We start from the raw sequence: 25,648 nt of genomic DNA on the forward strand, positions 1-25,648 counted from the left end.
GGAGCACATAATGACTTTGCAGATCATAAACTTCCTTGATGTAGCTACTGACCAACTTGTGACCTTGGGGTAAGGTCACAGAGCCTCATATTTTTTCATCTCAGTCAGGAGGAGGTAGGACTGTATCATTACCAGAGACAAGAGTATAGGATTAAAGCGTGAGCTCTGGAGCCACTTTGCCTACATTTGAAACCTGGTCCTGCTTCTTACTTGTGGTGTCCCACAAGTCACTTAATTTCCAGTTCCTTAGTTTCTCTACCTGTAAAATGGTGAATCCTAATAGCACCTACCTCATAGTGTTGTTCCAACGCTTAAGTGAGTTAAGGTAGGTAAAGCATTTAGCACAGTGACTAACTGTCATCATTGTTACCATGAAATTCCCTTTATGATCTAAAATTTGTTATTTTGTCTTTTTTTTTTTTTTTTTTTTTTTTGTCCTAAAAGATTTCCTAGACCCCCTCTCTTCTCTTTTCCTGCCCCGGACCGACTGCCTTTCCTGCTGTCACCCTCTTGGTGACAAATCTTGGATCTTCCTGGGCTCCCTTACAGTGCTACCCTTCCCGGAAGGGCTTGGCTGGTGTTGGCAGTACCTCCTGACCAGTCTGGGTGGGGTTCCTATGGGGCATCTGTGAGGTATACTGCCTCCTACAGGCCAGAAGCAGTGACCCCACTGGCCTGGCCTGAGAGTCGAAGCCTTTTGCCCTTTGGCCACCTCTTAAGACCTGTGCTCTTCTGATTTGGGAATATCCAGAAGGTGAACTACATTATATCAAACACTCCCCATGTGCCAGTCCCTAATACAGAGAAGTACAGGGTATAAGCGGCTAAGTGTGCAGGCTCTGGAGTCAGGCTGTGTGTGTTCACATCCTGGCTCATACACTTACTGGTTGTGAGGCCTTGGGCAAGTTACTTTGCTGAGCTTCCTTTTCTCATTTGGAAAAGGAGATAGAATAGTTTTTACTTCGTTGTTCAGTTATAAAAATGAAATAACTACATAATGAGGATAATTCATATACAATCTGGAGTAGGAAGAATTCTTAACAATGAGTAAGAATTAGAAACTTCTCATTTTCCCAGCGCCTTTGGATTCCATTCTTTATAGTATAGTTCCATTATTTTGTTTGCAGTTGTGTGATTTTCCCAATCAACTGCATCCATATTCAAATGTTAGTACAAAAGCAATTTGAAAGCCAAATGTAAGTGGTTTTTATTTAACTGTTTGATTCAGTTCAGCAAACACTTATTGTGCTAGTCACTATGCCAAGAGCTGGCAATATAACTTGGAGTGACGTATGGGGTCCTGCCCTCAAGATGTTTACAGTTTAGAGGGGAAGGTGGGTATTTAAACCTTGTAGACAGAGGGAACAGTGTGAGCTAAGGCACAGAAATGTAAGAAGGCCAGACAGCCTGACCCAAAACAAGGACATGCAAGTTGCTCTCCTTAGCCAGAACTTAGCTCATGGAGGCAAAGGGGTAGGAGGGCTGGGAGGGAGGAAAGAGGGCAAAAAGGTGAGAGGTAAGGCCGGGGAAGTTCCAAGTCATCAAGAGCTTGGATGTTATACTTAGGAATTAATTTGAGAGCAGTGAGGAGAGCCATTTAAGGACTTTTGGTAAGGGAGTAATGAGATCACATTGTGTTTGTAAAAGGTTATTTTGACTTCAGTAATGAGATTGAGTTGGAGAAGACCAAACTGGGGACAGAGATTGGTTAGTACATTTTTGCAGTAGACCTGTGGAGGGGTGATGAGGACCTGGATTAAGGTAGCGGTGAGGAAGAAAAGGGAAAGATACAAAAAATGTTAAGGAGCCCGAAATGATGGGTGAGTGATGGTGCTCTTGTATGACAAGTACAGGAGGGACAAGTACAGGACACTGAGGGGGGATAATAGTGAGTTCCATTCTCCATTTAGAAATGTTGAGTTAGAGGTACTTGCAAAATAAACAAGTGGAGGTGTCCAGTAGGAGACTGGTGTCAGTGGGAGCCTTTGGGCTAATACTTGGGAGTCATCTGCTTGCAGATGGTAGTTGGACCACAGGAGTGGGTAAGATTCCTCAGGGAGAGCAGGTGGAGAAAGAAGAGAAGCGACCAAGGACAACGCCCCAGCTTGGGTTCACTGATAATTAAAGTTTGGGTAAGGCATATGCAGCCAGCAGAAGAGAGAGAAAGAACAGTAACAGGTGGTGTCTCAAAAGGTGGTGGAAGAGAATATTTCAGAAGACAGAAAACAATATCAGAGGCCACAGAGGCATCAAGTTACATCAGGATGGAGAAGGTCCATTGGATTTGACAAGCAGAGGGACGCTGTTTGAGGGACTTCGGCATCTTCATTGCTCACATGTAAAGCCTGATCAACAGTGTCTTTCTTGGAGAGAGAAAGGGATAAGAAGGGGGACACATGAAGAGAAGGATCTGTGTTCCGAAGAAACCGGAATGCACCTCTAGTACAACACAACCATGCCGTTAGGATTGCTTACAGGCTGAGCCAACCCATGAGACTGAGCTGAACTGCACAGATGCATTCAGTCGTACGACTCAGAGGAGACCCCAGTTAATAATTTCATTATAAATTCTTTAGACTTTGTCCCTGCATATAAACAAATATGTGTGCTTATATGTATACACAAATATAATTGTGAAAGTAAATATTGGCTCATGCTGTGCGTGCTCTTCTGAGAACCTGAGTAAAGTAATCATCTTTCCATGTTACTACATGTAGAGCTATTCCAGTCTTTAATGGCTGCAAAGTATTCGTTGTTCAAGTGGACTATAATTTATTTAACAAATTGGACCCTGAATGATGAACTTCTCATTGTTTCTAGCTTTTCACTATCACAGTACCTATAAGGGTATTTTTGCACACGTTTCATCTTTGTACACTTTGGCAGAGTGAGTGTAGGTTAAATTCCAAGGACTGTGTCTTACTTGTTTCTCTTTGTGCTAATCTTTCTATTTTACAACGTTGTACATTTTCCCCTTTCGTTCACATTTTCTCATGTATTTTAGTAAAAATACATTCTTTATATGGGTGTTTCATTCCACCAACATTTACTGGACACCCACTCTGCCAACCCCTACCTTCTGCCACTGTGTTCTCTGCTGGAGAGACAAAGATGGACATGTCACAGCTCTTGCCCTGAAGCTGTCTTTGGTGGGCAAGAGAGATAGCTGATCAGATGATTACAACTTACTGTGACAATTATTGTGAACAGAAGCACAAGGTGCTAAGGAAGCACAGGGGAGGAGAGGCACCAACCAAGACTGGGGGGTGTTAGGAAGACTTCCTGGAGTAGGGGACTCCTAAACTGAGTCTTAAAGGCAGAAGGGAAGTTAACCAGATAGAGGGAAGCAAGAGTATTCCAGGCAGACTGAATGTTCATTGGAAAGTAGGTGGGAGGAGACAGATTGTGAAAGGACTTGTGTGACAAGATATGAGTTTGGATACAGGATTGAAAGCTGTAAGTGGAGGAGTGAAATGGTCAGATTTATGTTTTAGAAAAAATATCCTGAAAACAGAAAACAGTTAAGTTTTGGGGTGCCTGGGTGGCTTAGTTGGCTAAACGTCCAACTCTTGATTTCAGCTCAGATCATGATCATGAGTTCATGAGTTCGAGCCCCACATCGGGCTCTGCTGAACCTGCCTGGGATTCTCTGTGCCCCTTGCCTGCTCGCTCACTCTCTCTCTCCCTCTCTCTCTCAAAATTAAATAAATACACATAAAAGAAAGAAAGAATAGTTAGGTTTTAAAAAGGCCACTCTGGCTGCAGTGTGGGAGATGCCATTAAGGGGTTTGAAACTTAGGCAGAGAAGCCAGTTGGGGCTGTTGGAATCAGAGATGACATGCCCGAAGACAGGGTACCCCACTCTTGTTAATCTTTTGCTAAGTGGTTTATGGTTTTACTTATTTAAGCAGAATCTCTCCCTAATGTATTCAGACTAGCTATTGCAGATGTAAGAAAGCAATTGATTTTTTTAAATATAGCTAATATTTGTCTACTTTTTAAGTGTTTAAAATTTTTTTTTATCATTTATTTCGAGAGTGAGTGTGAATGGGGGAGGGGCAGAGAGAGAGAGAGAGAGAGAGAGAGAATCCCAAGCAGCACACAGAGCCTGACACAGAGCTTGAACCCATGAAACCATGAGATCGTGACCTGAGTTGAAGTTGGGTGCTCAATCAACCAAGCCACTCAGGTGCCCCTCTACTTTTTGTTTTTATTTTTTATTAAAAACAATTTTTTTTAATGTTTATTTATTATTGAGAGACAGAGAGACACAGAGTGTGAGCAGGGGAGGGGTAGAGAGAGGGGGAGACACAGAATCTGAAGTAGGCTCCAGGCTCTGAGCTGTCAGCACAGAGCCCGACGTGGTGCTTGAACTCACAATCTGTGAGATCATGACCTGAGCCGAAGTCAGTCGCCCAACCAACTGAGCCACCCAGGTGCCCCTACTTTTTAAGTTTTTAAATCTAAGTGTTTAGTTGATTTCTTTGCTTTTCTGTGTAATTATTTTTGAGTACTTTTGCATATTGATATATTTTTGATCCTTTCCCTCTTTTTCCATTTTTATTATGCACATCTCAAACATACATAAAAATAAAGAAAATCATAGAACACACCCCCATATGCCCTTCGCCCAGATTCAGTAACTGTTAGGATTTGGTCCTGGGGCACCTGGGTGGCTCAGTCAGTTAAGTGTCCAGCTCTTGGTTTTGGCTCAGGTCATGAGCTCATGGTTTTGTGAGTTTGAGCCCCGCCTTGGGCAGTTCTGCTGGCAGCGTGGAGCCTGCTTGGGATTCTCCCTCTCCCTCTCTCTCTCTGCCCCTCCCCCACTTGCACTGTCTCTGTCTCTCTCAAAATAAACAAATTAAAAAAAAATTTTTTTTAAAGATATGGTCCCACTTACTTCATCTTTCCTTTTTTCGTGTTTTTGTGCTGTTGCTGAAGTATTTTATTTTATTTATTTTTTTTTTTTTAATTTTTTTTTTCAACGTTTTTTATTTATTTTTGGGACAGAGAGAGACAGAGCATGAATGGGGGAGGGGCAGAGAGAGAGGGAGACACAGAATCGGAAACAGGCTCCAGGCTCCGAGCCATCAGCCCAGAGCCTGACGCGGGGCTCGAACTCACGGACCGCGAGATCGTGACCTGGCTGAAGTCGGACGCTTAACCGACTGCGCCACCCAGGCGCCCCTGTTGCTGAAGTATTTTAAAGCAGAATCCCAGACTTCTTATTATTTCAGCTCTACAGACTTCAGTACGCATCTCTGAAAATTTCCTATATTTTTCGGATACAAATTTTCTTTTTTTAATTTTTTTAAAATTTATTTTGAGAGAGAGAAAGAGCAAGCAGGGGAGAGGGGCAGAGAAAGAGAGGGGAAGAGAGAATCCCTAGTAGGCTCTGCGCCGTTAGCACAGAGCCCAGTGTGGGACTTGAACTCACAAACCATGAGATCATGACCTGAGCCAAAATCAAGAGTCGAAAGCTTAACTGACTGAGCCACCCAAGCATCCCAGATACAGATATTTTCTTACATAACCACAGTGCCATTATCATTCCTAACAAATAGTAATTTCTTGGTATAATTTAATATCTAGTGTATATTCATATTCCTTGTGTATCTCAAAATCTCTTTTAATAGTTGGTTGATTTGTTGCAGTCAGGATTGGAATCACACATTGCATGTGGTAGTTTGAGCTCAAAAGACTCTTAATCTATAGCAGTCCATAACGTTACTCCCTTTAAAAAAAAAAAAAAAATCAACAAATGAATAAGCAGGAGCACCTGGCTGGCTCAGTCTTCGGGGCATGTGACTCTTGATTGCAGGATCATGAGTTCGAGCCCCACATTGGGTGTGGAGATTACTTAACAAATAAAATATTTAATAAAAAACAAACAAAAACCAGAATCAGACCTGTAAACACAGAGTATAAACCGATGGCTACCAGGGGAGGGGGGGAGTAGAGGATGGGCAAAATGGGTGAAGGGAAGTGGGAGATACAGGCTTCCTGTTATGGAATGACTATGTTACAGGAATGAAAAACATAGCAGAAGGAATATAGTCAATGGGACTGTCATAGCATTGTATGGTGAGCATAGCATAAGGTATAAACTTGTGGAATCTCTATGTTGTACACCTGAAACTAATGTAACATTGTGTGTCAACTACACTCAAATAAAAACTTAATTATAACACAAAATAAAAATGCCATTGACTATTGAGGAAATCAGGTCTGTGGTCCTGTAGAATGTCCCACATTCAGGATGTGTCTTTTTCCTCCTACTATAATTTAACTTATTCTGCTGCCTCTCATATTTTCTATTAGCCAGATAGCTTTGAATAACTAGTTGGATTCTGGTTCCTCTTTTCTTTGGGAGGAGGGTGCAGGACTACTCATAGGTAGGGCTGTGAAGTGCTACCTCTGTCCGATAGCCGCACTCTTCGGGGCACTAAGATTGATTAGTGGTTCAGGCATTGACAGCTCCTCCCTCCATTATAAATTTCCCCATCAGCCTTTCATCGAATGAGTTCATCCACTGATGCTTGTCACCTGAATGAATTATTTCATCATGGGCTATGAAATTTTTAAAATTCTGTCAATCTTTTCACACTTCTTAGTTGAATAAAGAACATTCCCTCAATAACTAGGGCTATTTGGTTGTTCTGAAATATAATATGTACCAAAAAGACAAGACAAATGCTTAATTCATTTTCTTTTATTGCAATTTTTGAATTGAGGAGTTGGTACTTTAATTGTTCCATTTTAAGTGTCTATTGATCATGCTTCTATTTTATGACTTATTGCATTGGCAAGTCTAGTGATTCTCCTGCCATGATTATCTGGTTATCTCAGCCTTTGAGAAATGGGTCTTCCTTTGCACAAGAGGCTTTACATCCTTAGGTATGTAAATGACTTTCTGCATGTCACACATCAGTCCCTCTAGTCCTGTAGTTTTCAGTAGAAAACAGAACAACCTTTCCTTTGGTTTCTCCTCTCTTGTTTCAGGTCACACTGTGAATAAGATGCGTCAGCACTCAGATTCAGAAGTGGCTTGTCTTGCTGGAGAAGTTTACACTGAGTGGAGAACTTTCATTGAAAAACACTTAGATAGACCTTCTATTGAAGTGCGAAGTGACCCCAAAACTGAGACATTCAGGAAAAATGCCCAGAAATTACTCTCAGAAGCCTTGGAATTAGAGGTAATGTCTCCTGGTTGGAATGTGATTCTCTTAGGTAAACGAGCCTCACATTTTCGTAATGATCTTTCATAGTCTTAGTGCTTTGGCTTTATTCTACCTAGGCTTGCTTTCTTTCTTTCTTTCTTTCTTTTTTTTTTATTAAATATAATTTATTGTCTGATTGGTTTCCATACAACACCCAGTGCTCAAAAACCTCTCTGACCTCAGCCGCAGCAATTTCTTACTTGACACATTTCCAAAGGCAAGGGAATTAAAAGCAAAAATGAACTAGTGGGACCTCATGAAGATAAAAAGCTTCTGCACTGCAAAGGAAACATTGAACAAAACTAAAAGGCAACCGACGGAATGGGAAAAGATATTTGCAAATGACATGTCAGACAAAGGGCTAGTATCCAAAATCTATAAAGAACTCCCCAAACTCCACACCCGAAAAACAAATAATCCAGTGAAGAAATGGGCAGAAAACATGAATAGACACTTCTCTAAAGAAGACATCCAGATGGCCAACAGGCACATGAAAAGATGCTCAACGTCACTCCTCATCAGGGAAATACAAATCAAAACCACACTGAGATATCACCTCACTCCAGTCAGAGTGGCTAAAATGAACAAATCAGGAGACTATAGATGCTGGTGAGGATGTGGAGAAACGGGAACCCTCTTGCACTGTTGGTGGGAATGCAAACTGGTGCAGCCACTCTGGAAAACAGTGTGGAGGTTCCTCAAAAATTAAAAATCTACCCTATGACCCAGCAATAGCACTTCTAGGAATTTATCCAAGGGATACAGGAATGCTGATGCATAGGGGCACTTGTACCCCAATGTTTATAGCAGCACTTTCAACAATAGCCAAATTATGGAAAGAGCCTAAATGTCCATCAACTGATGAATGGATAAAGAAGTTGTGGTTTATATATACAATGGAATACTACTTGGCAATGACCAAGAGTGAAATATGGCCTTTTGTAGCAACGTGGATGGAACAGGAGAGTGTTATGCTAAGTGAAATATGTCATACAGAGAAAGACAGATACCTTACGTTTTCACTCTTACGTGGATCCTGAGAAACTTAACAGAAGACCGTGGGAGAGGGGAAGGAAAAAAAAAAAGTTAGGGAGGGAGCCAAACTATAAGAGACTCTTAAAAACTGAGAATAAACTGAGGGTTGATGGGGAGTGGGAGGGTGGGGAGGGTGGGTGATGGGCATTGAGGAGGGCACCTTTTGGGATGAGCACTGGGTATTGTATGGAAACCAATTTGACAATAAATTTCATATTAAAAAAAAAACAAACAAACCACCTGGTGCTCATCCCAACAGATGCCCTCCTCAGTGCCCATCACCCACTTTCCCCTCATCCCCACCCCCCAACTCTACCTGGGCTTTCTTTAAGGATTCTGAATTTGTAAACATTCTGGGAGATAGTATTGCAGAAAGACTAGCAAGACCTGGATTAAAACCCTGGCTCTATTAGGAACTGGTTGTGTCACTGTAGGCAAATCCCTTAATGCTTCTGAGACTTGACTTTTTTATCTGTAAAATGAGTATTATAATTCCTATCACCTATAATTATTGGAAAGATGAAATGAAACACACAAAGAATAGTATATATAGTATGTGATGATTAGAAGTCACTTAACGAGTATTGGTTCCTTCCTACTTAAAATTCTTCCCCTTCCCACTGAAGCAAAAATTCTGGTATGGACTCTGCTATGGACTATCAGTCTATTGAAAAGACACTGCTCCCCCTTTTTTAAAATGTCAGCACTCATACCTTTAGTTCCAAGGCATATAATCAATTGGCAAGACATAATCTCTATTGTTTCCATAGCTGAGAGTTCAAATGTTAGTAGTTTGAGGTACACCTGGTAGTTTTGCTCATAATCATCAAAAACAAATCTTATAGATCAATTAATATTTTCGAAAAATCAGATGTAACATCCATATTTTTTCCTATTCTTAAGATATCCCTATTAAAATATACTTAAAGAATAATTTGAGAGGCACCTGGGTGGCTCAGTCCATTGAGCATCCAGCTCTGGATTTAGGCTTGGGTCATGATCTCACGGTCACAGCATTGAGCCCTGCATTGGGCTCTGCCTGCTTGCGACTCTCTCTCTCTCTCTCTCTCTCTCTCTCTCTCTCTCTCCCTCCCTCCCTCCCTCCCTCTCCCTCCCTCTCCCCCTCCCCTTCTCCCTCTCCCTCTCCCCCTTTCTGCCCTTCTCCTGCTGGCATGTGTGCGCACTCACACTCTCTCAAAAATAAATAAGAATAATTTAATATTATTAACAAAAGAAACAATTTCAAAAGTCTGATTTAAACGCTAGGTCTGCATTCTCTGAGAAAATATTTTAACCTTTCTATCTCAATTATACATCTACAAAAGAAAGGTAAATGGACTTGTGGTATGTTACTTTTTAAAAATAGAGTTTTGGGCTTTTTAATACAAACTTATGATAGAAAATGAGAAAATGCAGAAAGGAAAAATAAAATCACCATTGAACTACCATCAGACATAATCTTATTGACATTTTGGTGCATTTCCTGTTTGGTAAATTATTATAGCTCTTTAAATGAATATTGGGCAAGTTAATGATTATACGATATTTATTAAGAGCCAATCATATGCTAAATGTTCCATATGATGCTTTTATTGATTATTTAAATAACCGCCGAAAACTGACGATTATTTACATTTGCATTTTACTTTTAACCTTGATCATTATCAGTGTCATTTTATATATCCTTTTCTATATATCTTTATTTTTTCATGTTTATAATTTTTAATGTCTATTTGATAGTTTAGTAAATTAATATGCTGTAAGTTTGCTTAAGTTCTTCTAAACGAAGTTTTAATATGACTATTAAACCCTTGAAAGAAGAAAAAAATACGAAGACTGTAAGTCTAATTTTCCAGAGTATCGATTAGCCAACAAGGTTTGCTATTTAATATTTTACATAAAGTTTATTTTTTAAATAAGCCAAAATTATTGCAGGAACATAGAGTGTGGGTATATAATATGTAGTTAATGTGGTGGTAAATACCAGTTCCCTGTGGTATCTTTTTAAGTAAATGATAATAACGAAGCTATGCTTGTAAGGATTAATGAGCAGTTTGCCTGCTATATTAAACTCCATAATAATTATCCTTTTAGTTTATCCATTAATTATCCTTTAAATGGCACATCAAGTGGTAAGCACTCAAGTGTTACAAAGCAAAGTTAAAAAAGTGATACATTCGTTAGTGCTTCCCAATGTAATTGGAAAAAATATCAGATTAAGCATAGCTAAATGGTTTTGCTCCCAAAGAATAAATTTTTAAAATTAAAAATGTGCATCTTACCATCTTCCTTCGGCAAAAAAAATCAATCTGTTTTCCTTGCATAATAAACAGCATTTGATAGTATTTTTATCAGTTTGGTATGTCAGAAGATATAAATATAAGCACTTTTATATAAGGTTAACTTCTAGCACCTATCATCATCTGAAATATTTCCATATTAGGGTGAATCAATGAACCATCTAATCCAGTATCTGGTCTTTGACAGTAACCAATGTTGAGTGCATTCAAATCAGACATCAGATCTCCATAAATGTACTCTATCAGCCAGTAGTAAACCATTGGGTAAGTTACTGGCCCAATGACTAAAAAGCCTTTACAATTTGATCCTAGTATGTGTTCTTGCAAATTCACTCATTACATTTTTGTAGAAAAAGGGTCTCGTGTTATTTGTTTGGGTCATGTCCTTTAGTAGTGAAAGCCACAGATGAAGAATATACACACACAGCCAAAAGGCGCATCTCTTTATTACTCTACACAGGTCTCGCTTTCCAGATTTATGGATTGTTTCCTTGTTCTTGGAATAATGGGATAGATGAATAAAAACTCCACTTTTGAGACCCATGCTCCATTCCCCTTTACTTCTCCCTTCCGGATCTTCTTTGTTCTTCCCTGTCTTTTAGATCTTTCCTCATATGAACGTCCCCTGTGGTGTCATTCTCTTACTTCCCCTTCCTCATTATCCACTCTCCTTCCTACCTCATGGCCTGTGATCATTTTCCTATTATGTCATTAAAAAAAAATGAACCTGATTCTCAAAGTGAGCCCGTATCATTAAGAGTTATGAAACACTGGCCGGTTGGCCCAGTTGGTTGTCGGATGGTGCTAATGAGATCCAGGTCAGGGGTACGTCCCCATATGGGACTGTTAGTTTTTCCTTTGTTTAATGGCCTCAGACTGCACCTCTGGCTTTGACCAGCTCTCTCATAAATGTATTCGAGTGGTCAAAAAGGAGTGTGGGAAGATGTGTACAAATCCAGTCAAGCTATTGGAAGACTCATACAAAGTTTGCTCCCAGTGGATATTCAAGTCAACAAATGTTTAGTATTGGTGCTGGTGCTGGACAGAATATAAACATAAATGAGTCGCATTTCCTGGGCTAAGAAAGCTTATCCTTTCTTGGCTGAGAGCCTGCAAATGACTAAATATAAGGCAGGATGAAAATATGTCTGGAATAGCGGTTTGGCAAGTGGTGTAGACACACAAAGGACAGAACAGTGAAGTCTGATGGGGGAATCTGGGAAGGTTTTATGGAAGAGATGACAGTCGAAGGGGATAGCATTTTCCTAACTAGAAAATACATATTAAAATAGAAACATTATATTTCAGATCTCATCTTTTATGCATAGGATATTATTGAAAGAGCAGGAAAGGATGGAAGTATACACAGGGAAAAAGGATATTCATTTAACAAATGCTTACTGAGCACTTGCTTTGTGCCTGCACCTATGCTGGGCATCAGGAATTCGGGAATAATTCCAACATGGTAACAACCCTAGAGGGGCTCACCATCTTCTGAGGGAGATAGATAATAAATAGTCACAATCCAATGTGGGAAGTTCTACACTTGAGGTAGACACCTGAAGAAGACCTCCTTTAGCTTGCTTTTAAAGAGCTTAAGGATGTGGCAAACATCACTAATTGATTATGGCACCATTTCCCACTGGGTCCAGACTCCTTGATGAAAGACAGCTCTAGATGGTCACATTTTATATCTTCCCTAGATACAGCCAGTATGTCCAGGATTGGACACACAGTTAACTTACAGGTACAAATAGATAAGGAAGGCAAATCAGATTCTCTGTCTCTGAGAAGTGTGAACTAGGAAATGGCAAGAAAGCAGCAGTAGGAGTGTTGAAGCAGAAGGGGTGTTGGAAGAGTTACGAGGGAGCAGAAGCTGTGGGCAGAGATGTGTAGAACAGGGGAGAGAATAAAGCGGTTAGAATTGGTAGTAAGGCAAATAGAGAGGAGCAAAAACATGTAAGAAAGAGACCAGACAGATCTTGAGACACACAAGAGAAAGGGTATGGTCTCTAAATAAATCCCTAGGTTTCTTGTTCCCGTTCCCATTCATACAGATATATCCCATTCTGGTTCCCGTTTCCATTCACATGGATGTTTCTCATGGCAAAACCTCTTTTTCTCAAGGTCTCAGTGAGACTCCGGTCCTTTCACCCCAAAGGACTTAACCTGAATCACCAAGTTAGGACCCATTGGAGAGGACTCAACAACTTGGGTAGGTTTGAAATATCCAAAGGCAGTTAGAAGATAGACACTCTTCACTTGGGGCAATGAACTTGTACACATGGGTGTGTGATGAATTCTTTTCCCTTATGATTTACAGTTTAATATCACTGCTATTTTTCCTCCTTGTGATTGGCCTCCATTTAACAAGAAGCATGCATGAGAATCGTTAGGTGTTTGCTTCCTGTCCCTGTCACATCACTGGTATGGCACACAGTCCACTGCCCCACGGTTATCTGTATACATGCCATCTCCTTTTTCCACTGGGAGTTCCTGGAGGGCAGGGTCAGGTCTTTTCTGCTCTGTGTCTCTAATACCCAAATCAGGCCGGACTCAGAGTAGTGACTCAGGAATTATTTGCTGAATGAAGTATGGGTTGTATCCAGTTATGTGAATTTCAAGGTACTCTTAAAGTTCTTTTTATATGTATATTACAGTTTGATGGAATGGCCATGACCTCTTTTTGCAAATGCACATATACCCTTCTCCCCCAACAACCACTTTCCTCAAAAAAAAAGGAAAATGAAGACTTCCTCTTGTCTGTTATGTTAAGAGAATCTCTGAACAGTGACTGACCATCCTCACACTGAGGTGAGCAGCCTCTCTGGCAAATGTTGCTGGACAAACAGTGGGCCAACAGCAGCTACCCTTGCCATCTCCTAAAGTAGTCTGGTACCAGGGCTGCCTCAGGCCGGGGGCTAGTTCAGTGCCCTCCCAGGAGGCTACGAGAAGCTCAAGGAGTCTGGATTCTGGAGAACCATGTTGCCATACCACTCACTCCAATGCAGGCCTTGGAGATAGTCATCAGGATCCCGAACTTCCCTGAGCATCTTTTGTCTGCTACACATAGGCAGACGTCTGGGCCTAGACAGTCATTCTCCTTGTCTCTCTCTTTGTTTCTCTCAGTCCTGTTTTGCTCTCTGCCTGGTCCTTATTTCTCCCAAGCTTCCTTTCTCTATTCGTTTTGTTCTGTCGGTCTCTCTGTTATGTGAGGATGTTTTATCGAATATCAGGTGTTCCTTTTTTACTTTTAGTACATTTTTTCTTAAACTTTTCTTTTAAATAGAACTGTAGTACATATATAGGAAAGTGCACAGAAGATAGATGTGTATGTAGCTCTGTGAATTTCTCACAAAACAAATGCCCACTTTACCTCACCAGATAAGTATCCGGTCAAACATCACTCTCTCCCAAAGCCAGGCGCTGCCCTCCTGGCTTGGGACCCTTTGCTGTAGCTCTGCGCCCCAGCACCCATTCCTGTTCTCTTTCCTGATACTCCGTATACTTACGATCCTGTTCTCTACTTGTCTCCAACTGGGCTGTGTTCTCCGTGGAGTCAAGGACTGTCAGCCTTGTTCACTGCTTTTTCCTCAGCCCACGCACAGAGCCTAGCACATAGTAAGTGCTGAATAAGTATTTGAATGAGTGGCAGGGTGGGGAGAGAAGGGAAAAAAGGAAGTGAGAAAAAGAAAATTGTTTCCTGTTTTCAGGGAAGACAAACTCAGAAAATAGGTCATTCATCTTATGAAAGTGTCTACAGGAAGCTTGGGACATTGTGGCCACCCAAGGAAGAACTTTCAGTCCTTTGAGCTAGGATTTGCTTTTTTGCTTTTTGGTTTTGAGCTGAGTTTTCACATGCAAATAGGAATATGTTTCTTGGGAAAAGTGGACCTTGCTGAGGGAACATGTACCTGGGCAGCGGCACAGCGGGATGTGAAAGCACCTTGGCTTGCTCAGGCTGGGCCACGGTCAGGGCTGGCGAGGCGAGTAGTGGGAGGTGGGCCTGGAAAGGAGGATAATGAGGGAGTCTCTGAGCAGCAGCCCAGTCTGGCCTGGATCCAGACTGTGGACAAAGACCCAGACCTGTCCTACTTTGATTAGGTCTGTGACTTCAGGAGGGCTTGGGCCTGAGCTGGACCACCCCAGAATTGCCGCAGGTCCCATCCGCTAGGGCCACTCTGCTTAGCTGGCCCCGTGGAGGTCCCTTCAAACTCAACTGGTCTCTCCAAAAGTAAGGGGGCAGTTAGTATGGTGAAAGGAGAGGATCATGAACTTTGGGGTCAGGGGTGCCAGGTCAGAGTGCCGGCTCTGCCTCTTAGTTGTGAGACCTTGAACCTTTCTTTACCCTTGAACCTATTTCCTCATCTGTAAAGTGAGGTAACAGGAGTTGTGAGCATTAAATGTGAAAAGTGATTTATAAACTGTTCTACACACATATCAGGACCCAGACCCGGTGTTTCTAAAATGTTGTAAGGGGTTAAAAGGCACTTTAAAAAACAAACCAAAAAAAGTATAAACTGTTATACTGATTTATTATCCTTGGTCTTCGTTTCCTGGTTGGTAAAGTACAGGGCCCAGTACCCGTTGCTTAGTTCAGGCCAGTTTCCTGTTATAATGGCAAATATTACCACCCGGCAGGGGTTGTGAATGAGGTCCCTGTCACAAAGCACATGGCCTTGTTCCTTAATTGCTAGGGTGGAATTAATTTGCTCTTCCTGTTTCTCTTGTGACAGGAAGTAGATGTCCTTGAATTTCAGTTGATTAATGGAGGCCTCTGAGCAGAGTGCTCCAGCCTCTCTTGCTTTTAATCCTTATGCAATGCAAGGCCCTAATTTGATAATTTTGCTGTTTTTTAGATGGATCACCTACTGGTTGAAAATATTGAGCGGGAAACGTTTCATCTCTGCTCCCGCCTCATTAATGGGCCATACCGGCGGACGGTGAGAGCCCTGGTCTTCACATTAAAGCACCGAGCTGAAATCCGGGCTCAGGTGAAGAACGGCTCGCTGCCAGTCGGCACGTTTGTACAGAACCACAAAAAATGACCCGAGGATGGTTCCAAAGCTGGGCTGGGCAGAAAGCAAAATGGGCCTCTCTCTGCCATTCAAAGACTCTTTTGAGTTTGGGTGATGGCTGCTGCTGGTGGTGCTAAATTTTCCCATGGTGCCATTCCTTCAGACAGAGGATGCGGAGAGCCCCGGGAGCCAGGCCTGCGGGAGATGCTTCATTAGCTGTATGCACTTGTGCTGCCTCACGGGACGTGCGCTGGCTGTCACTAGGAAGCGCGGTATGGTTGCCATCACCCAACCCAGTGAAAGGGTGACAGATTTCACTGTGAGTGCGCCAAGGACACCTCTAAACTTCCCCCATGTCAGGCAGATGAAGTTACTACTTTATTTCGCCACCCTGCAGGTAACTGAAACTCAATTACTGTGGCTGCACACTCAGTTCCATCCCCCTGAGTTTAGATAGCTCTGGTGCCTCTCAGAACTCCCCTGTCTGTTCTCTTTGCTCTACCCCGGGGGTGAGCCTGCTGGAGCCAGCCAACTACCCCTTCTTTCCAGAACTCACTTATCTGAACATTTCAGCTCTCCCTGGAAGACCTTCTGCATTGGTCTCCAGAGCCCCCATGCTGAGGCTTCTAATGAGGAACTGGCCTGAAGCGTCCCCCTACCTTGGGGTTTATTTGAATACGCTGGCTCTTGGTTTAGGGCTCCGTAGAAGATACATAATGAAATTTCTCTTGAAATGAATTACCACAGTAGAAGAAAACACATCTATATTCTGAAATGAAATGCCTCTGTACAGGCCTGCTTGAACAATTACATAAATGAGATTTGCTCTTTTAAAGTCATAATAAACTGGGACTTTTTTTTTTTTTTTTTTTTTTTTTTTGCGTAAAACAAAAGGTATGGCCCGTTCATTGAAAAGTATTTGGGGTTGAGAAAGGGGACAGTTGGTGAAAATAAAGAATGACTGGATGAGAATTTGAGGGAGATAGCAATACCCAAGGAAAGCTTTTTAGGTTAGGGCAGATGAGAGCATGTTTATAATCTGAAGAGAAGGAGCCAATAGAAAGGAAGAGATTAAACCGTTTAAAAAGAGGGGCTAAGTTCAAAAGCAAGGAGAAAAGAGAGGGGCCTAATGTCTACCTTCTAAGTGCTAGAGACCATTCCTAAGCTAATTTGTTAGCATTTACATTGATGTTTATGTAGTGTCTTAAAAATCCTGTTTAACCTTCTCATTGTTGCGTTAGTAAATACTGTTTCAGTTTTTTAGATTTCTTCATTTATTTAGCACTTATTTACTGAGCACCACTCCTCGGGGCACTGTGGGACCGACCGAGCAGTAGCAGCAGATGAGACCCTGAGGCTCACCAGGCAGAAGTGTCTTGCTCAGTTCCCCACTGCTAATAACTGTTGGAGCTAGAATAATAATCGAGCACTTAACCACGGGCTCGGCACTGTGGTAGACATTTAAAAAACTCCTAACAAACCAAATAAAAAAGTAAAACTAATAAACTAATACCTGATTAAAGATGAGGAAAGTGAGGCTCAGAAGGGCTGGTAACTTACTCGGGGTTGCACACAGATGGTGAATGGCAGGTTCAAGATCCAAAACTGAAGTCTACTTGATATAGATGGTCTTCCTGGTTGATTTCGTCCACGCATGCCCTTAGGCATTTCGTATATGCCGATGACTCTCCAGTTTGTGTCTTCAGACCCCTGAGCTTCAGACAGAATCTCCTAGATGCGCATCTCAGAGGTAACATGTCTTCTTGTACTTGGCAATACTGGCACGTTAGCCAGGAGCCTGGGGGTCAGCCTAAGCTCTGCATCCCCTCACCCCCTCCACCCCCCACCCACCCAACCAAATCCTGATGGTTTTACTTCTCACCTAGGTTTACAGTCTCTTGTCTCTCCTCCATATTTAGCACAACTTCAGGACTTTATCCTCTCTTTCCCAGGTGATCACATGCCCCGCTAACTGATCCCTCAGCCTCCAGTCTTAACCTCTTCAAATTGGCCTCTCTGTGCTAGAAACAAAGTGACATATCAAAACTGAAAATCCCACTGTGTCACTCCCCCTTGGAGCATTTTCACACGTGAGCGTTTTCTCTCTCTGGAATGCTACTCTCTATCTAATTCCCTCCCCTGCCCCTTCTGTAATACCCTGTTCTATATACATACTCACATGTTCTCTGGTTATGCTTCTGATTGTATCCCCACTCGATTGGAACCTCCTTCAGAAGTCCTGCCAAAAGTCAGAAGTCCTGTCTTACTCCTCTGGGTATCTTCAATCCTTAGAACAGTGCTTGTCCCATAGAAATACCCAATACGTACTTGTGGAATTAATGGATATCCAGGTGCCTATGCCCTGTCTACCTCCACCTTTGTTCCCCTTAGAATCTATTATCCGCTAGGGTAGGTAGAGTGAACCTTTAAAAATGTAAAACAAATCATGTATTTACTCTGCTCAAAACCTAGTGGCTTCCCTCTCAGAGCAAAATTCCAAGCCCTTCTAATGTCCTCCCAGGCCCAACGTGATGTGGATCCTGGCCGCCTCTTTGACCTCACTTCGTAACATTCTCTCCCTTTCTTACACCTGTGTGGTCCTACTGGCTCCCTTGCTGTTCTGAACACACACACCAGACATGTTCCTACCTCAGGGCCTTTGCACTTAAACTCTTATGCTGATTACAATGCTCTTTTTATAGATACTTACATGTTCCTATTTTCACTTGATTTGGATCTCTGTTTGCCTTATCAGAAAGGCCTTCACTGACTCCCCTAAACAAAACAGCACTCTCTCCCAATCATTTTTTAATACTCTACCTTGCTTTATTTTTGTTCAGAGTATTCATCCCCTTCCTTGATACAGTTTATTATTTCTTTATTGCCTATCACCCCACCTCCTATAAGAATTTAAGCTTTTTTTTTTTTTAATTTTTTTAATGTTTATTTATATTTGAGACAGCATGAGCAGGGGAGGGGAAGAGAGAGGGGGAGTCAGAGGATCTTAAGCGGGCTCTGTGCCGACACAGCCCGATGTGGGACTTGAACCCACAAACCGTGAGATGACCTGAGCCAAAGTCAGGTGCTCAACTGACTGAGCCACCCAGACGCCCCAAGAATTTAAGCTTCTTGATAGCAAGAGTCTTTGTTTTTGTTCCTACTATACCTCCAGCACCTAGAACAGAGGCTGGCACAAACTTCGTCTCCATAATTGTTTATTGAATAATTGAATGGCCAGTTGTAGGCATACAGGAAAGTCATCTAATCCAATCAGGGAATGCTTCCTGGGGGAGGTGACAACCTGTGTGCGGTCTGAAAGGGCAGAAGTAGGTAATTGGGTGGTTGAGGTGTATGCCTGGCAGAGAAAGCAGAGTATGGAAAGCCCTGGAACTGTGATCCCTAGGGGGTGATTGGGATAGCTGGAGTAGAGAACACATGCAGGAGAGTACCTGGGGATGAGGCCGGATGGGAGGGCAAGGACCAGGACAAATCTGAAGGGTCTTGAGCACAAAATGAAGAGGTTTGGACTGATTGCAAGCAGGAACTAGTTAGTTTCTTATTACCGGGCTGTGTGGAAGAGAAGCTAGAGCAGGGAGAGCTGGGCAGGAGGAGGAAGCTTCATTTATAAACGTCTAACGAGTTCCGCTAACTTAGGAACCCAGAGTAAGTTGAAAACAAATTGCTGTCTAGCTGAAAGGCTTCAGTGGTGATAGTTAGAAAGTGAAATGATTGCAGAGATGTGCTTTGGAGATTTGGAAGGCAGGCTGTGTTATTTGTGGCTGTTTTCTCCTTGATGCATGTGCAGAATTTCCATGCATGGTAATGGAGCTATTCTGAGTGCTTGCCAAAGGGAAGGAGGCTCACAGACACCCACGTACGCTTGTCCACCCACAGAGAAGCACCTCTGAGCTCCAGCCTGTTACAAGTGAAAGGGACAGCTCCTGAAAAGGGGTGAGAGAGGTCCCTAGGACTCTGAGTTACCTGTAAGTCTACGCATGAATATGTCTTCTGTATTTACTTGCTGTAGGAAATTAGGAAATTAAGTACCATTAGAGTCTGCTCCACTAGTTTATTGGTCCTTTTTTGGTGGTTGAATCGGAGGTCCTGGGCCCTTGGGTAGGGACTGGGTCTCTTCATTCATTTGCTCAATGAACAGATGTTGCCCATCTACTGTGTGCCCATGACTGGACTGGCACTGGGGAAACCGCAATAAATGAGATATAATTTCTACCTTTGGGGAGCTCTTAGTCTGATGGCAACACAGACACATAGGTAAATAATTATACATATATCTATACATGTATATATATATACACACACAATAATTATACATATATTTACATAGGTAAATAATTATAGTATAAGATAATAGGTATTTACTGTAGATATTTAGTTAAAATGTTGAGAAGGTGAGAAAAGGAATGATTCACACCATTCTAAGGAAAGAAAGTCTTCACAGAGCATTGATGTTTGAACCAAATCTTGAAGTAGAGGTAGGAGTTCTTAGCAGAGGGAGCAGCGTGTGCTCAGAGGCACAGGTGTAAAGGCTTGTTTCACTAGAGGCAAATGTGTGTTGGAAGCATAAGGCTCTTGGAATGGTGGGCAGAAATGGGGCCAAAAAAAAAAAAAGTGGCCAGGGCCGTGGAGACATTATGCAGGAGTTGGACTTTGACCTTCAAATAATGGGAGGCCATGAGATGTGTTTGAGGAAGTGAGGGACCTAGTAAGGTGTGTGTTCTACAAAGATCAAAATGTTCCTACGTAAAAACGTATTTAAGAAAAAAAAAAATTGTTAACCCAAAAGCTTAAGACAAAGGAAAGACATGCTTGAGATTCAGTAAATGAGAGATTTTTTTTTTTTTTTGACAAATGAAGTTTAGAGTTGACCAAACAGATATCATTAGAGAGTCCCAGGTTTGAAAAATGGCAGGAGGCTGAGATAATGCATTTACTTTGTTCAGTGGTGAAGGAACAGGCAGCTGGCCTTTTTTCATTTATAGAATATCAGGTTCTTAAACTTGTGCATGTCAACCTTGGTTTTCTTTTGCTGCAGCCTCAGGCCTCAGAGCCTCACTCTGAGATTTGTAATGTGTTTTGGATGCATTTATCACAGGCAAATGGGGCGGGGGCTCGGCTTGTTACTGCCCATTACTGCTATCAAAGGGAGTCCATCCAGAAAACAAGGCTTTGGGAGCTTTGATTAGGTCAGTGACACTGCCTTCGTTTCAAAAGAGAGATGGTTTGATTGGATAACATTGTATTTTCTTTTAAGTCAACCAAAATAATAAAATTGCTGTCAGGGATAGGCTTACCCAAAAGCAAAGGAGCTTAGTCTCAAGATCCCAAGAATACCAGGATGTCCAGTCAAATGCTACTTGTTCATCTTGTTAAGATCACTCACTCAGTATGTATGTATTGAGCTCTTACGAGCCAGGTCTGGGGGCACAGGGATAAATGAGACATAGTCTCTGGCCCCACAGTCTAATGAAAGAAACAGATAAACCATTAAAAAAAGACAAATGATTGTGAATTCTGGGAATTCAAAGGAAAGGAAATAAGCCAATAAACATATTAGAAGATGCTCAACCTTACTAATAAAAGGGGAATGGCAAAGATCAATGCCATCCTTGAGGACGTAAAGGATGCAGGGGCAGTGATTCTCATCGTCTTCATTCCATTCACTGATCTGGCCCCTGCACAAATCAAGTGGTTCCTGGAGGATGACCGTGGATTACGGCAAAATCAACCAAGTGCTGGTTCTGCTTGCGGTGCTGTGCCAGATGTGGCGTCTGTCCTAGCGCACATTCGCATGTTCTCAGGTCCACGGTATAAAGCTGTGGACCTAGTGAGTGTGTTTCATCTCCTTCCCCATCAGAAGCAAAGATCAGAGTTCATATTCCCTTGGAACAGACAAAAGTACACAATTACCATCTTGCCCCAGGGCTGTTAAGCTTCCTGCCCTCTCACGACCTAGTCTGAGAAGACCTATACTGCCTAGATACCTTGCAGAACATCAACTTGGACCAGATGAGCAATGAGCAAGTGTACTGGAAGCCTTGATGAGACACATCCATTGCAGAGAGCGGAAGAACACGCTATGAAGATTCAGAGGCCTGATAGACATCTCAGTGAAATTTTTAGGGACCAGTAGTCTGGGATATGCCAGGGACATATCTTCCAAAGTGAAAGATAATGGTGATTGCACCTCCCACCTCCACCCCGCATGAAGAAGGAAGCTCAATGTCAGGTGGGCCCCCTTGGGTTTTGGAGGCAGCGCATTTCCCACCTGGGAATACTGCTCCACCCCATATCAGATGACACAGAAGGCTGCCAGTTTTGATGCTGGCCCAGAATGGGAAAGGGCTCAGCAGCAGAACCAGACTATACAAGTAGCCATATGATCTGGCAGAAACCATGGTATTTGAGGTATATGTGGTGGGAAAAGATACGTATGGAGTTCGTGACAAGGCTGAGTAGGAGACAATATAGACCCTGGGGGTTCTGGAGCAGGGCCATGCCATCTGTAGCCAGGAATAACACACTTTTCAACAAATAGCTTCTGATTTGCTGAGCGTTCTGGTGGAAACAAAACAGATCATCTGACTGCAGAACATCAAGTTGACCATGGAACTAAAGCTGTTCATCGTAAGGTAGATTCTGTCAGATCCACCAAATCATAGGGTCACACAAGGCCCAATTCATCAGGATAGACATGGTACAACTGGGATTTGGCACAACAGGGCCAAAGGGCACAAGACAGCTGCATGAGCAGGTGGCCCAGACATTTATGTCATCCACCATCTTTGCACCAGTGCCTCTCCCTGAGGTCACCTATGGCTGCCTGAGGAGCTCCTTATATCCAGCAGGAGGAGAAAAAAAGCCAAGCTTTGTTCATGGGTGGGTCAGCTCAGTATGTGTAAGCCAAAAATAGACTGTTGCTATACTGCAGGCCCCACTGCAGTGTCCTTGAAAGACAGTAGAGGAGGAAATTCTTCCAGCGGACAAGCTCTGAATAGTACACCCAGTCATCCACCTTTTGTGGAGAGACAGAGGGCCCATCGTTAGAAGACACATGGATCTAGTGGGCAGTGGTGAATGGCTTGGCTGGTTGGTCAGAGGTCTGGAAGGATAAGATTGAAAAATCAGGGACAAAGAGGTCTGGGGTAGAGGCACGTGGATGGACCTACGAGAGTGGACATCAAGTGTGAAGTTCATTGTATTTCATGTTAACACCCACCAGAGAATGTATACCACAGAAGAAGCATTAAACAAATACAAGTAGCCATGCTACTTGTGAACCATATGATCTAGCAGAATCCATGGTATTTGACCATGCAGCCAAAGCTGTTCATCATAAGCTGGGTTCTATCAAATCCACCAAATCATAAAGTCACACAGTCCCTAACAAACTTCCTGTACGCTAATCTCCATCTCACGGTCTACCTTCCAGGGAACGGACCTGCAACATAGCTCTTCTAATTGCTGGTAACAACTCTTAAATCGGCTGTTGGCAGAATTTTCTAAAAAGGGACAGAAAAAGTCTGGTTTGCAGGCCATATGATCTCTCACAACTACTCACCTCTGGTGTTATAGTACAAAAGCAGCCATAAATAATACATAAATGAATGAGTGTGGCTGTATTCCAAAAAACTTTCCAAAGGCATGTGGTAGGTGGCATTCGGTCCACGGCCTTAGTTCGCCAACCCCTACTCTAAAGAAATATTTTTACAAGTGTACCAAGTAGGCATTACAAAAATTTAATGGCAGCATGGTCTGTAGTAAAATTTTAGAAGTAATCTTACACTAAAAAAAGAAAGGTTACATAAATTGTGGTATTTATAGATTTTGGAATAGTATGCAGCATATAAAAAGAATGAGTTTAGATCTATAAAGCAGCACTGTCCAATAAAAATATAACATGAGCCAGCCACATACGTAATTTTGAATTTTCCAGGAGCCACAATGAAAGCTGTAGAGAGAAACAGATGAAATTAAGAATATATTTGAGGGGCACCTTTGTGGCTCAGTCAGTTGAATGTCTCACTTCGGCTCAGGTCATGATCTCGTGGTTTTTTGAGTTCAAGCTCCATGTTGGGCTCTGTGCTGACAGCTCAGAGCCTAGAGCCTGCTTTGGATTCTGTATCTCCTTCTCTCTCCGCCCCTCCCCTCCTTGCATTCTGTGTGTGTCTCTCTCTCTTTCTCTCTGTCTCAAGAATAAATAAACATTTTAAAAAAGGAGGCATATATTTGAGCTCTCTACACTGAAGATATTATCACTTTAACATGTAATTAACATAAAAATTATTTATGAGATATTTTACGTTCTTTTTTTGTACTGAGTTTTTGCAGTCTGATGTGTATTTTACATTTAACAGCCCATCTCAATTTGGGCCAACCACATTTTCAAGTGTTCAGTAGCCATGTGTGGCTAGTGCTACTGTATTGGACGGCGTAGATCTGTACTGAAAATCTGTTACTGCCGCGGAGACGCCACTGATACATATATGGTTTAGTGAAAAAGGGAAGGTACCACTTTGGTATGAACCACTTCGGTGAAGGGGAAACACTCCACGAGCATATTGAAGAAGATGTATACACATGTGTACCCAATTTAGAATGAGGCTTTGGGTGGAGCGATGGAGGGACTCACTCTCTCCTTACCTGATTTTTTACAATAAACTTTTTATTTGTGGATAATTTTAGACTCACAAAAAAGTTGCAAAGATGATACAGGGAGCTCCCATTTGCCCCTCACCCAGTTTCCCCTGTCGTTAACATTGTACATCAGCGTGGCGCATTTGTCAAAATTAAAAATCCACGATTGGCACACGACTACGAACTAAACTCCAGACTTCATTCGGCCTTCGCCAGTGTTTCCACTAGTGTCCTTTTTCTGTTCCGGATTCATGCTGGGATTGAACTGCATTTCGTCATTATGCCTCTCCAGTCTTCTCTGCTCTCTGACCAGTTTCTCAGTCTTTCCTCGTTTCCTATGACTATGACCGTCTTAAGCAGTGCTGGCCAGGCATTTTGTAGAATGTTTCTAAGTTTGGGTTTGTCTGAAGAAGGCCTCCTGACTGAACTGGGGTGATGGGTTTTGGGGAAGAATACCACAGAGGTGAGCTGTCTTTGTCACAGCACATCCAGGGGTATAGGACATCCATATACCTTATCCCTGGGAATGTTCACCTTTGTTGCTTGGTTAAGGTAGTGTCTGCCCTGTCTCTCCACTGTAAATGTTACGATTTTTCCCTTTCCCTACTCTGTTCTTTGAAGGCAAGTCACTAAGTCCAGACCTTCCTCAAAGGCGGTGGTGATTAAACTCCTTTCTCCTGGGTGGAGTATCTACTTGTATTATTTGGAATTCTGCCCTAAGGAAGATCTGTCCATTCTCCCCTGTCTGTCTGGCTAGCTAGCTAGCTATCAGTATGGACTCACATATTTGTTTCATACTTTCAGCTGTAATCCAATTGGATTGTTTTTCACAATGAATATAAATTCACGTATTGTGATGTTTTTAATGCAGAAAACACAAGCAACCATGCTGTGTGAGACACAAATTCTGTGATTGGCAAGACTTTTACCTCCACAGCTCTTCAAGACTGCCTTTGAGGAGGATAATCATTGGCTCATTACTATTCAACTAGCAGCTTTAGACACGCTATTTCAACTCTGCAGCTCTCAGTACCCCCATCTGAATAAGAGAATGTGTCATGAAATGGTCTCGAGGTGAAGAAGGGGATGATGTTTGTATTACAGGTATTTTGTTGCCTACTAATAGACATTAAGTCCTTAATGGCGAGTGTTATCTTCTCTTATTTATGTTGGAAGATGAGCCCAGAGCTAATAGCCCTTGAGAACATGACGTAAACATAATCAATATTTACATCCCCTATCACAACCCCAAATAGTTCTCCTGCCCTACTCATTCACCTCTGAGTGGGATCTGGCTTTCCTATTCTCCCTCAGCTTTTTCTCCAGTGGCTGAAGTCTACCCTGAGGCCTGGCACTGGGAGCCCTGTCCTACAGATGTCTCCTGACCTCTGGCTTCATTCTTGTGCCTCTCATCTATCTC

At 42.3% G+C, this 25,648-nt stretch overlaps 1 protein-coding gene across 2 annotated transcripts in view; it reads left to right on the forward strand.

Moving 5' to 3' along the window:
• The window catches only part of TCEANC2 (transcription elongation factor A N-terminal and central domain containing 2), a 37,813-nt gene extending 19,276 nt beyond the window's left edge, over positions 1 to 18,537 (forward strand). Inside the window, exons 4-6 of one of the 2 annotated variants that reach the window (XM_042951484.1) lie at positions 7,003 to 7,196; positions 12,683 to 12,770; positions 15,415 to 15,497. In XM_042951484.1, coding sequence (XP_042807418.1) covers positions 7,003 to 7,196; positions 12,683 to 12,770; positions 15,415 to 15,434 — 302 coding nt within the window. In that variant the 3' untranslated portion in view covers positions 15,435 to 15,497. Of the gene's footprint in view, positions 1 to 7,002; positions 7,197 to 12,682; positions 12,771 to 15,414 lie in introns of both variants that reach the window. The other variant, XM_042951483.1, reaches the window with a different exon arrangement.
• Positions 18,538 to 25,648: the final 7,111 nt, after the last annotated feature.

Source organism: Panthera leo, chromosome C1 (assembly GCF_018350215.1).
Source record: "Panthera leo isolate Ple1 chromosome C1, P.leo_Ple1_pat1.1, whole genome shotgun sequence".
Classification (NCBI taxonomy): Eukaryota; Metazoa; Chordata; class Mammalia; order Carnivora; family Felidae; genus Panthera; species Panthera leo.